Source organism: Urocitellus parryii, chromosome 2, assembly GCF_045843805.1.
Source record: "Urocitellus parryii isolate mUroPar1 chromosome 2, mUroPar1.hap1, whole genome shotgun sequence".
Classification (NCBI taxonomy): Eukaryota; Metazoa; Chordata; class Mammalia; order Rodentia; family Sciuridae; genus Urocitellus; species Urocitellus parryii.
Window position 1 is genome coordinate 179,179,491 of NC_135532.1, and position 14,663 is coordinate 179,194,153.

The following is a 14,663-nucleotide window of genomic DNA, read 5'->3' on the forward strand; positions in this document are numbered from 1 at the left end:
AATAATCTGCCTCATTTTAAATACACCACTTCCAAATACATTATGCTCTTCAATGCCTTATTAAGCACAGTGTCTGAACTAGGGTAAATAATTTCCTAGATGAGTCAATACTTCCAAAAAAGATTTGCCATTGTTCTATGCTGAAATGTTCTGTGCTGTGCTGGCCCTGGTCTGGGTGGTGGTTTACTGCTTACTGATTGTTTAACTTCCTGTCTACTTTCATCTGTTACTTTTATGTGTAGTTTTTCCCCTCATAATGAACCACTGCTGCTGTTTATTAGCTATCAGTTAAAATTTATAGAAAATTTGGGGAATAAGAAATATAAAAGTTTAACAAATGAGTAATATCTCTAACTCTAAAACAACTCTGGCTTTGCAGCTCACTGGGGCTGTGTTTTATTTGGTTAAAGTGGACAAAACTTGAATATGATAAAAGTCTAGTATTATTATTATTACCAACAAGTTTATGGACAAAGAAAAAGAGACAGGTGAATGTACTCCAGCGAAAATACACATCATGGCCTTTCCTTACTACCCAATAATGAACAAACAGATTTTATCTAGTTTTAAGACTCAAATCTCTCTCATTACTATTCTTTAACTGAAAAAAAAGAAGAAGAATTGTACATACTTATAGAAGGTATTTCTCTATATCATGCTTTTTGAATGTGATTAAAAAAAATGAGGTCTGGCGAGCAGGTAACCATGCCTGAATAATTAACATACATATTTAAAATATACATGCATTGAAGTGATCTGCATAATTTAATGAAATCAAAACAATACTGTGACGTGATGGACTGAAGTTCAAGGTTTGGAAAAGATTTGCAGAAGGCTGGTTCTTTAAAATTTTATGCTTAAGGAGTATGAAGAACTTCACGGAAGCATCTTCCACATTTCTGTGTCATTTCACCCAAGGAAGTTGCATCTGAAAAAATGAAAGTTGAAATTGCTAAAACTAATGAGATAGATCAGGTGAAAATCCATCAACTTTAATAAAGATAAGCTAAACCTCTAATTATATGATATTTCATAGTTTTTATTTATATGGCATATTTTTATTTTGAAAATAATGCAAAACAATAGTTTTGGATCAAAATGCACTAAAGAACATTTTAAAAAATGTATATGTTCTAGGTGTTTGTGCTCATGTGTTAATAAAATTTATAAAAAGTTTCTGTTAAAACTCCTTTCTTCATATATCTACTGTATTCTATTTCACTTGAACTTTCAATCTTGGCTCAAAGGATGCTGTCACGACAAAGGAAAGACAGATAAAGAAAAGCTGACTACAACTTTCTGTTTATTGTTAGCTAACATATCAATAATTGCTATCTATTTTGCTCTTGTTAAAGGAATCCCAACATACACTGTCATTTATGTATGATCTTCCTGCTATACTTGAGAGTTATATTAATTTATTTAAATGATAGTTATCAAAATTTTTCTAAAATAAAAATTGTCATGGGCTGGGGTGGTGGCTCAGCAGTAGAATGCTCACCTACCATGTGCAAGGCCCTGGGTTCGATCCTCAGCACCACATAAAAAAATAAAGGTATAAAAAATTATATAAAATTATTTAAAAATTGTCATTATAAAACCACACATATTCATCACATTATTAAAATAATAGCCTTAATGCAGGAATCTTAATTGTCATATTGCTAATTTCATCAGGCAGGTATCCTGATTTTAATGGCAGAGGTACAGAACTTGCTAATTGCGTCTAGAGAAGCTATGATACCTGAGACATAGAACACCTCTTTAAATTTGTGTTGCTTAGAACTAAGGCCCATTTAAAAACTCAAAACTTTGGTACAATGTATTAATAATTTGAGAAAGATATTGTGAAAATATTAGATTATCTTCTTTTCTAAAACACAGAGGAGATTGGTATCAGTTTGGAAACTAGGTAGTGCATAGCAGCTGTGTCTAGACTTGACCTCAAACCAAGCAAAACTTCCATGATTAGGTACCAGTTTCACTTTTGGTGTGAAGACTTAAAATGAAACCCAGAAGGTGAAAACCCACAACTAAACTTGCTTCAAAAGATAATATTTCAACCCTCACAGAAATGAAACAAAGATTTTCAGAATGTCTAAGATCTTGTTTCTCTTTGTTTTAGAAAGTATAACCAGTGAAGTTAAAATTCAACAATGACAATTTAGCAACAAGAAGGCCTGATGGGCCATGAAGAGAATGTTGGCCTAGAAGGCCAAACCTGAGTCTTAGATCTTGCTTTGGCCAAGAGTCTGTAAAAGTTTGGGTAAATCAATTTCCTCTCACAGCAACTGTTTCCTGAATTGCTTTAAAAACTGGGATTGGATTAAAAAGACTCTAAGTTTCTGGATATCCAACTACTTAGCTGTTTGACTATAGGAACATTATTCAATGACTTGTTATCTAATAAATGAGTTGCATGTTATATCACATGCTTTTTTCAAAGGCATGTAGTCACAATAGGAAGAAAGATGTCAAAAATAACCTTGAAAATTTGAATGGATATAAATATCATTTTGTGGGTTCTGTTATTCATATAAAACACAAAACTTCACATGAGGAAGTAAAAAATCTTGGGGATATTTGTGGGAATATAAACAATAATTAAGAGGGTGAATTCGCAATGATTGACAAAAGGGAAAGATAAAATACATGATGTTAAGTTCTTTTCTAAACCAGTCTTTCATGATATTACTGTCTTAAGATTTTAAAGATTAAAAAAAAGCAATTTTCAAGATGCTAAACAAAATTTGTTAAGAGAAGGATAAAATTTACTAATTTGGATTGTACTGAATAGTGATTCAGGAAAGATTATATTAATTCAACTCTGTAGATTAGGAGTTATCCAGAATTTCTATGGCCTGGGACTTTATATAAGTATTCATATGAGCATGTATTTCCTGTTTATCATACTTGTTTCGGTTTAATTCAGAAATTTAAAAATGGGTAACAATCAAGAGTGGAGAGTTAATTGAATTTAATTGTTTCAATCTCAGTGCCATTCAATTAATACATTAAGAAACTGGAGGACATGGGCCCTATTCCATGTATTACTTGGGTTTTAATAGCAATTAGCTACTTCCTACTTTAATGTGGCGATTTTTAACAACTCTTAAGAATGAGTGTACTTTGTATATTCTAGATGTGAAGAAAAAGTTCATTCTGAGTTTTGAAGATAGTGCAGTTCAAAAGGTAGTAGGAAGGGGAAGGAGTATGGGGGTAGGAATTATAGTAGAAAGAATCAGACATTATTATCCTATGTACATATGTGATTATACCACTGGTGTGATTCTACAACATGCACAATCAGAAAAATGAGAAGTTATACTCCATTTATGTATGATATGACAAAATGTATACTATACTGTCATGTATAACTAATTAGAACAAGTAAAAATAGATAGCATTCAATAAATAGTTATATTTATGGGCATTCAGTAACTGTAGAACATTATTAATCAACAATTACCTAGTGGACAAAATTTATTTTAATTAAGTCATTCTGATAAAAAAATATGTACTTCTTATTGTGACTGTAAAGCATTTGAGGAGAAGGAAAATTGGTTCATTTAAATTAAGGGGGGAATGGGCAAAAACCATGCTTTTGGAGACTGCATTATTGATCTGAGGATTATTGTTAGAGAAACAGGAAACAGAATTACCTCTTCATTAGCCTGAAACTGATAAGGTAGTTATAGGTTGTCTTAAATGTTTGGGAGAAAGGATAAACCTGTGTAAGCCATATTGAGAGAAAATATATTGCCTAGATTTCATATTCAAAAATATTTAGTTTTTAAAACACAATGTATATGATTAAATAAAGTGTTTGACATATAAAATCAGGATTTAAGTTTCCTGGATTTTAATTCTATCTGCATGTATTACCATATGGCATTGTGATTTAATTAATATATCTAAACCTTCTACTTGCTTATATAATAATGATAAAAATAATAATAATCATATACCTTATTAAATACTTATACATTAGGCACTACCCTAAGTGCTTAATATGCATCCATTCATTTTTATCCTTAGGAAAATACTATGTGTTAGAAATTGTTATTATACTAATTTTATAAAGTAAGATTTAAGAATTTAAGGTCGGTCCTACAGCTAACAGATAGATGACCTGGGATTTGAACCTAGAAAACCTGATGTCCCCTGGCACCTTTATTCCATATTCTGCACTGCTTCTCAAGATACTGGAGATAGAAATAGTTCTACTTTAAGGGGCAGAATGATTCAATGAAGAAATTCATGTGAAGCACTAAGTGTAGGGCCCAAGACAGAGTATATTTTCAGAATGGTAATGTAAATTGTTGTTAATCGCAAGTATTGTGTGTGCAACATATTATAGATTTACTACAAAGATCTGATTTAATCTTCACAATGACACTATACTAGTTTAACATAAAAGACATATAAAAATAAGGTATACTGACAGAAACAAGATAATGAATGACAACCAGGATTTGAATAGAGTATTTTGATTCCATGACTTATATATTCTTTCTACTATATCATTCTCTCTCCTATGTTCCATATTATTATAATCCTAGTAATATCTTCATTGATAATAATAAAATGTGTGCTTTTTATAACAAAGGGATGACTATATACTTATGCATATTTATGAAGATGATTTATTGTGTTCATTATAAGTTTAAACTTTTTTCATGTTAATATTTAATAACTACATAGAAATTTGTGAAAATAATATTTTAGGATGAAGAAGATATAAGACATTCCTCTGTTTTCCAAATGTCTATTAAATTGCTTAGCATCAATGTACTAATTGTATACAGAAATGCTTGAAAAAGTGAATTTATGAGCTAAGAAATCAAAAAGGGAATTTATAAGCAAGAATGGATTAGTCTATCATGAAATGTTAAATCAAATACTTGCATGCATTGCTACTTATTCAAATTGTACTCACACTTGATATCAATTAGCCTCTAGAATTTGAAAGCCGGTTTCTACCAATCCGATCCATGGGGATGCCAAATCGTCTTTTTGGATGAGCTACTACTTTCCTGAAACAAATCAAAGAGAATATTTTTAAGCTAAGGTTGCCATTATTAACCATTACTTTTATGCTTCCATTTCATGCAGATCTGGGGGTTTTCTTTGGGAGTCAGTATGAAGATAATAGTTATATTCACCAGTTACCATTCTCACACTCTGAATGTTTGTGGAAGTGAGTATAATCACATCCATCTTACACACCAGACACCTAAGGTTTAGAGAAAGTAATATATGCAAAGTCAAATAGACAAAGTGAAAAACCAGGTTGTATTGACACACTGATCTGCTAAGTGGGTAAATCTCTTGTCCTCTTCAGATTTTATTCCTCTGTTTATTGAGGAAAACTGAACTGTTCTCCCCAAACTCTGCCTCAGAATAGATCTTTGGGGAAGTATAGTGGTGGGAGAGGAAAGGATGCAGAGAAGAAGGCTGAGTGGAAGGAAGTTTGCATCTCATGCCTTCATGTAGACTTCACCCAGAAAAACCTTATATGTAGTGGTCTGTGTTGTGTGTATAATCTTGATATTAAATATTGTTTGAAAAATTTAAACAAGCTCCCTATTAAAATGAAGTTTGAAAATATCCACACAGGATTATAAGAGGCCCATTACATCTTTCAGTTTATATGTTCTATACATTGGCTTTTCATTTGGTACATATATAGTAGTAGGATTCATTGTTACATATTTGTACATGCAGACAATATTACAATATTATTTGGTCAATACATTTCTCAGTAACTCCCCTTTTATTAGCTCTTTTGTTTTATTTTAAAACATTTGCTCTTTGAAAGGAAAACTATATTTAAGCATTTTTATTTGATTTTTTTAGTATATCATCTATTGCTGTCAAAACAAAATCCTAACATGAGATGTTAAAACATTTGAATATGTAACTTTCACTTTCTAGCCTTGTTATAAGAGGAGAAACTAGAATTTACTTAATGAAGACAGAGATAGGTGGGATAAACTAAGAAGTCTCTATAAGTGACTTGCCTCTCAGCAAAAGGTTACTAACAAAAGCCAGGCTCCGTGGTGTATGCCTGTAATCCCAGTAGCACGGGAGACTGAGATAGGAGGGTCATGAGTTAAAAATCAGCCTCAGCAACAGTGCGGCACTAAGCAACTCAGTGAGACCCTGTGTCTAAATAAAATGCAAAATAGGCCTGAGGATGTGGCTCAGTAGTCAAGTGCCCCTGAGTTCAATCCCTAGTTATAACCCCTGCAATAGTTACTAATACACATATGGCTTTTGGTTGACTTCTATATGCAGAAAAGTAGGAATATTATAAATGAATTATATTAGACATGTACAGATACATACAATAAACACCTAGATAAAAAAAATCAAAATATTATTAGTGAATACTTTAGGACTGAGAATCTGAAAAGTTATTCCCCAACCAAATTCAAGGTTTTCTGCTTTATATTTTTGCAAATGAACTGTAATAATACAGTTTATTGCTTGAAAATCTCAGTGATGTGGCACATATTGCATTATAGTTCAAGTTAATTTTCAACATCTTATTTAAAATATTTGTTTTTTAGTTGTAGTTGGACACAAAACCTTCATTTTATTTATTTTTATGTGTTGCTGAGGATCGAACCCAGGGCCTTGCTCATGCTAGGCAAGCACTCCACCGCTGAGCCACAACCCCAGCCCAATTTTCAACATCTTAAAGAGTGGAAAAACAGACTTTTGGGTGAATATTTTCAATAGCTTCTTTAGTTCATTGCTGCTTGCATTATATAGTTAATCTCTACTACATAAGTGCCAAAAATTAATGAAAACTTCAATGATTTTTGAGGTTTTATCCTATAGTCATTCAATTGATTTATACTTTACTATGTCCTTACTATGTATAAGGTTGTTTCTGTGGCTGTCCTGACTTAGATGGATAAGAAATAGTCTTTGATTTCAAAAACTTTTAGACAAATACTCTCAGAAGTAATGATAATTTAATGCGAATTATAGAGGAAAATCTCTTAGTCTTACTGAGACCAAACTTTTTCTTAATGATGGTCCTGATAGTACTGTGAAGCAAATAATTTATTAAAAAGCTCTGAAAAGCATGGAGAACAAACGAAACATGAGGGACTTTTAAAGTTGTACCTTGCACATAAAAATCTATAAATATCACTTAATTTATTTAAAAGAATTAATTTGTAGGTTATTAATATTTAGTGCCTTCTACATGCCTGATGCTGTGTATTGTGCTATCTATACAAGGATGATAACAACACACAGGGGAGCTGATATGTGATTATCATCAAATAATATTTAGGCATATTATATTTTCATCTAATCTAACTTTGTTTTCTGCTGATTCACATCCATCTTCCATTCTGGGTTGGCTCTTGGTTTTGTTAGCTGCATTGACAATATGTACTGTCTTATAAGATTTGTCTTCTAGGAAAAAATTTGGTCAGTATGGGAAAATACTTATTGCTCATTTTTACCATTTCTGCATCCCTACCTTCCTTCATTATTTCTGAAAAATATTACTTCTTAAGGTGATGTCTGTTGTTTCCACTTCTGGATTTCTTAATTACAAATTGACTATATATTTGTCAATTTGTTAACCAAATAGGAAACTTGTTATTTGTAAAATTAGCTTAAAATTTATGTTTAAGATTTATAAAAAAACTAGGCATGTTGGTCATGCTTTCAGCCATTTGATACAATTATAAATAATTGCTGTGAACAGAAAATAATGTCTCTTTTGCATTTTAAATTATCTTTAAGCAGTTGTTTTCTTTGTGGTAGTCAGAAAATCAGCTTTCCACAGATGTCCACATGGTAATCCCCAGAATCTGCAAATATGTCACTTGCACACAGGATTAAGTTTAAGGACCTTGAAATGGGAAGATGATGGTGTTGTATCTGAGTATTTCCAGTCTAGTCACTGAAGTCCTTAAAAGTAGATGATGACTGAAGGAGTCTAGGTCAGACAGGAACAGCAAGCTGAGAAGGACTGCCCACATTTGCTGGCTTTGAAGAGGAAGGAAAAGCTCATGAATTAAGGAATGATGTATCCCTCAGAAGTTTTGGAAAGGAAACAGGGACTTGAGCAACCATGAGGAACTGAATTCTGCCAACAATTTGAAAGAACAGAAAATAGATTCTCCCTTAGAAACTCTGGGAAAGAGGAACAGCCAGTGGATATCTAGATCTCCTCTTTGTCCAGATGGAAGACCATGCAAGAAGGACAGCATAGAGCACCCTGCAGGAGGAACTTTATAGGACACCTCTTGGCTAGCAATGGATTCTATGACTCATACGATCACAGGACCATATGACCTAGCTGAAAGAAGCCTGGAAAAAGTCATCCAGCATTATATACATGTTGGGTGGTGAGAATATACTGGAGTCTGACCTACAGAATTTTAAGATGATCAATAATTTTGTTGTATTTTTTTTATTATAGCAATCAAAAACCAAATATATCTCTCTATGTGATGTAGGGCTTATGTCTAAGTGTAATGGGGTTAATATATAGAAAATAGTAAGCCAATGTAATTTTCACCCTAAATCCCTTTACTGACTATTCCACCATTGTAACTCCAGGAGACATCAATAGGGCAAAAGCCACTTCAGGAAGGGAGGAAATGTCCCCAGTAGTCTCTGATAAATAGGAAGAGGAAGTGAAAAAGCAAACCCTCCCAGGTGTTAAAAGGACTGTCAAAAGGGGAAGGAAATGGCAGCTGGGACAAAGATTCATATGACATGTGCACTGATTTCCCAAATCTTATTTAAGAAAAGTGGTCATAAAAAAACAAATATTTTTGCTTTTTAAGAGAAGTGTGATATTCTCATAAATCATATAAATTAGAACAGTACTGTTCCCTGCTGCCAATATATTTTTTCAAAAATGAAAGTAAAAGGAATAGATATAATATTTTTTCTTTTAGGCTTTACTATAGTTGATCTTTCCTTGAGAGATCAGACTGTGAAAGAAGATGTTATAGTGCTGAAAGCAAAATAAACCTGCTTTTTCCCTCTTTCCCAACTTCCCTCCCTTCCTTTCTTCTTTTCTTCCTTCCTGGATTCCCTTTCCCCCCTAATTTTTCTTCCCTCCCTTTTCCCAGATTTGATCAAAGCAGTATTCGGAACCAGGAAATGGAGGGCTTGGGCTCTAATTTGATTGTTTTACTTAGTGTTAATGTGATCCTTTGAACGTCTGTTATTATCAGCTTCCTTTTTTTTTGATAAAATTTAGATAATACTTGTTGTTTCTATCTTCTGGAGCTGTTTATTCATTTAATATATTTACTTGTTAAGTAATAGTCAGTTGCATTTGGATTTATTCTATGCACTGGGGATACAGTGGTGAATAAGACATGCTACCTCTCAGAGTTCACAATTTACCTTGAAAAGACATAATGAGTTAACACACGGGAAAACATTTTGTACTTTCCAACTGATATTATTCTTTTCTACCAGTCTAATCCAGTGATTTTCTAACTATTTATAGCCTACCTTTATAAACACAAACACTTTTTAAAAAAGAGCAATATTTAAAGTGTTAAATGAATTGTGTCAGTAAGTTACCTCTCTTTGTCCATATATAGTGACCACTGAAAGAGCTTCCAGAAATGCTTAAACCTCCTTAGAGCAGAGGAAGTAGCCAAGTGGGTAAAGTAGAGACTAACAATAGATACATAAGTACTTGATTTATTTTATCAAATTTAGGATTGGTTGCAAATGCTCAAAGGTATATAGAAATTAAATTTTAAAATTAAGCATATATATAACATATATTGTTTATATAAATATATGTTATATTATGTAATATATAAGAATAAATATATAAAATATGTACATAATATATATATGTATATATATATATATACATATATATATATACACACACACATCTACTCAGCATTAGTGCTTATATAAAAACAAAATCTTTTTTCCAGAAAGTAAATAGAAATTATAATTGTTCAGTAAGTTAAAGAATTTCTGTATAATCTATATCAATTCAGAAGTAAACTGGTAATTTAGTTATTTTGCTATTATTATAAAAGTATAATAGTACTTTACTCTAAAACACATGTGCTGACAAAAATAGAGTGTGTAAAAATTAATATTAGAGCATTTAAAAATATTTTTGAATAATTTTTTTAGTTGTCAATGGATCTTTATTTTTAAAATTTATTTATTTGTATGAGGTGCTGAGAATCAAACCCAGTGCCTCACACATGCTAGGCAAGCACTCCACCACTGAGCCACAGCCCCAGTCCATAGAGAAATAATATTCTTAAGTCCAAAAAGGAAAGCTGTACTTTCTGAGTATTTAGTCCCTCTTGTGACAAAATGATGGTATGACATGGCTTATACTATAGGCATTTAAAACAATCCACGTTTTTTCATTCTAAAATATTCTTTAAGTAATTTAAAGGTTTAGAATATCAAATTCATATAAAGGGAATGATTATTTTTTAATTTTTCTTTTTGGTGCTGGGAATTGAAACCAGGGGTACTTTACCACTGAGCTAGACACCCAGTCCTTTTTAATTTTTATTTTGAAACAGGGTGCTGAGTGTCTTAAACTTGCATGCCTCAATCTTCTTAGTTGCTGGGATTACAGACTGTAATTACAGACTGTCCTTTTATACATGACTAAACTATGTAGTTTAGTGTACGCTAAAATATAGACTTCCAATGTTAAATAGGATTTTCTTTAAAATTTATATTCTTGGATAATTCCATTTCTAAAGGTACTTGAACATTCTAAAAGGGCGCAGTTAAACATTGTATCAAGAATCACTTCATATAAAATACTATACATTTATTTATGATCTCTTTAAAGAAAATGAAAAGGAGTTTTCTATTTGCAGCACCAGCATAAGAAATAGAATATTATCAGCACTCTTGACATCACCACAGCATCCCTCTCCCCTCTCATGGCTCATTCCCAGAAGTAATATATAGACTGAAGCTTAGCCTAATCATTCTCTGCTTTTCCTTATCTTATTATCTGTGTATGTATTCTTCAAAAATCTTGTATTTACCTTAGACAGTTCTAGAATTGTACTTAAAATGAGTCATGTACTACAGACTTAATATACAGCATGGTGACATAGTCAATAATAATGATGTTAATACTATTACTAGTACTGATAATACTAATGTTAATATTAAAAATGGTAGTTTATTGTTTGACTATAATGTATTATATACTTGAAATTTGCTAATAGAGTAGATCTAAGTATTTCATTACCAAAAATGAAGGTAACTATGTGAAAGAATGGATATACTAGCTTGATTTTGACAATCACTTCACAATATAGATTGTATTAAATATCATTTTATGCCCTGAATATAATCAAGTTTTGTCCATCATAAAAAGGAATCATGTATGAATCTTCTCTCTTTCAACAAGTACTATGTATTTTGAGATTAGACATTATGTTCTTGTCTGTGTTAACATGTGTTGCTATAGTTTCTTTATTTATAGTTTCTGCATATGATTTTATCACATGAATATACAATGGTTTGTCCATTCTACTGTGAATTAAAAATTCAGGTATTTTCTTTTTGGTCTTCAGACTGTTCTGCTGAATTTTTTCTTATACATGCCTTTGGTGTTCATTTTAATGATTAAAGTATATTTTCAGAAGTAGAATTGCCAGCTATGCTTATACTTAATTTCATTTTATAGACCAGTTTCCAAAGTTGCAACAATTTACACACCTGAGATCAGTATATGGCAGATCCTATTATTTCAAATCTATGACAACCATTGTATTGTGAGAATTTCAATTTTGCCAATCTAATGCATCAGTAGTCATACATGGTTTGGGTGTTAATTGACTCTTCCTGACTACTAATGATGTTACTCATATTTTCATTTGTTTATTTTGGAAGTGCCTGTTTAAGTCTGTTATCTGTTTTTTTAAATTGTGCTTTTCTTTTAAGTCTTTATTTGTAGAAGGGCATAGAATACTCTGAATATTAAACTTTATAAGTTATATATATTCAAATATCTTGTCCCATCTGTGATTTTTCTTGTTTTTTTATGAAAATAATATTTAGTGTTATTTTTATACCTCATCTAATAATCATCTCTATCTTAATAATGGATTCAGCTTGCCATGTTTACTGGAAATTCTATTGCAGTATAGACTGAAATTGTACTGAAATTGAACATATAAGTCAATTTGAAGAGAATCAAAATCTTCATGATAGTGAGACTGATTATTCAAGATCATTTATCATTTAGGTTATTTTTAATCCCTTCAAATAAACTGTTAATAATTTTCTCCATAAAAATCTTCTATAGTTTGTTGTATTTGTTTTTAGTGATGTAAGCTAAGAATATGTATAGTAGGTGTTTTTTTTTTAATAGGTGTTCTTTCTCTGGTAATGAAGTTTTTTTATTATTAATTTACTGGTTATTTCATTCAGGAATAGATATTGAATTTTATCAAATGCTTTTTTACATCTATTGGAATGATGTCCTTTATTTCTTTGATTTGTCAATTCCATTATTGATTTTCTAATATAAACCACCCTTATACAGAATTTTTTGTGGTAACCCCTGTATTTGTTTTGTTATTTTGTGTGTGTGTGTGTGTGTGTATGTGTGTATGTGTGTGTGTGTATGTGTGTGTCTGGGGAGGAGGTGGGATTTGGTACCTGTGGTCATTAATGAAGATGTCTGATAATTTTCTTTCCTGTTTTCTACATATGTGGTTTTGGTCTTCAGACAGCTCTATTCTCATTAAATGGCAGAGGATTACACCTTCCTCTTTGGTCTCCCTTTTGTTATTTATTTAATTGCATCATGGTTTGAGAACATGTTCTTTGTGAAAACCATGCCTCCACAATTTGTAAAGGTTTATTTTCCAGACTAGCAGTTCATTAATTTCATGTGTAAAGGTTGATTCATGTGTACTTAAAACTTTTTTCCTCCAACTGTTGGACACAACAGCAAGTTTTACTTATCCTGTTTATGGTTTTAAGTTCCTGGGGAAAGAAACTTGGAATCAGAGCATGGAGAATGTTCCTTCAAAACAATAGTCAGATTTGCTGCTGTATTTTAAAGAGGCAATAAAATGGTAGACCTCTATGAAGAAAGTCATACAGCTCCACCCATATTCAGTATTATGCAAAAGGGGAGGAAATAGTAACAGTTAACTGAGGATGTAATTTGGACTAGTAAAACAGGGAGATGAATTATTAAGTGTCTATGAGTATAGCAGCCAGGCTCTGGCCCCCAATATTTCTGCCATTATATATTCTCCTTCCACATGGGGCAGAGCTGACTTGTCACCAAGGACCTTGTGGAAAGACCATGTGAAAACCAGGAAGCTGCTGCACCTCTTGCTTTGCTGTGTTGAATGAATGCCTGGAGGGTGTGGGGGGAAACCAGCAGCCATTTCCTAAAAACACTCCAACAGCCCTATAAAGAGATTTTCATAGCAAAGAACTAAGGCCTTGAAAATAGCCAGTGAGGAACTGGGACTCCCAGCTGCCAACCCAATCAGTGGGCCATTTTGGAAATGGATACCCAGCTCCAGCAGAGCCTCAGGTGCTGAGGCCCTGGTTAACATCTTCACTGTGACCTTGGAGAGCCTGAATCAGAAGCACCCAGCAAGGTTTTTTTTTTTTTAAATTTTTAATGCACAGAAATGGTTTTATAATTATAATGCTTATTGTTTTCTTAAGCTGCTCAATTTTGGATAATTTGTTTCACTACAATTGATATTTATTATCATGAGATTCTCAAGCAATCACACCCAATTTAGGGGTTCCAGGAAAAACTTAAGAAGCAAGTGGAAACAATAAGCCAGATAGTCACCCCTGAATCTTGCAATTGTGGTTACTCTAATTTAAAATTCAAGTATTAAAATTATGAAAAAGAAAGAGTAGGACTGATAATTAACTATATAGGAGCTTGGAAGGACTGACATGTAAAAAAACTAAAATGAAGTACTCAGCAAGGCCCTGTGAGGGATGAGAAGGAAATAATCAAAAATCTGTCCACAGAAAGACAGGTTTTCAAATTCAAATTCCAGAATGTTAGAATGAAGGATCATATTAAATCTGAGTGATAAGATGGTTTTAACTAGTTATTACATAATGCCTTCTCCCCACTACCAAGTCCACATCTAGAAGTAATAGGGAAATAAGGTATGTATCCAATATACAGAAACCCAACATGCCATTTTTATTACTGATAAAACTCAATGTAGAATATGACTTCACATCTGCATTTCAAAGACCTTCCTTATATTTTCTGCCTGTATTAGACAGATTGACATAACTAGTCATTGCTATCTAATAAAAACAGGAAGGAAGCGTATGAGCTGAACATACTCAACTACTCCTCCCAACCTGACCAATCAAAGAAGAGGCTATTCCCCTGGAGGGAAGTGAATACAGGTAGAAGAAGCCTAATTAGAGCTCCTGAACATGGAGGATGGAACCAGTTGGTTCCTTCATAATCAACAGTGTAATTTTAGAATGATGAAAGGAAACGCTACTTCACTCAGCAGAAGTTTACTTTTGACTTTCAGAATTCTATGTCAAAACTAGTAATTAAATTTTAAACAGACTGCTATTAAATTGATGATGATGATGATGATGATGATGCAGAAGAGAAATAATATGGGCTTCTGAAGGAT

At 32.3% G+C, this 14,663-nt stretch overlaps 1 protein-coding gene across 1 annotated transcript in view; it reads right to left on the minus strand.

Moving 5' to 3' along the window:
• Positions 1–366: 366 nt before the first annotated feature.
• LOC113178022 (osteocrin) overlaps positions 367–14,663 on the minus strand; it is a 39,342-nt gene continuing 25,045 nt past the window's right edge. Inside the window, exons 4-5 of the mRNA XM_077794984.1 lie at positions 4,940–5,036; positions 367–928 (exon numbers count right to left, since the gene is read on the minus strand). Of these exons, the coding sequence (XP_077651110.1) occupies positions 4,952–5,036 (85 nt within the window). The 3' untranslated portion in view covers positions 367–928; positions 4,940–4,951. The remainder of the gene's footprint in view (positions 929–4,939; positions 5,037–14,663) is intronic.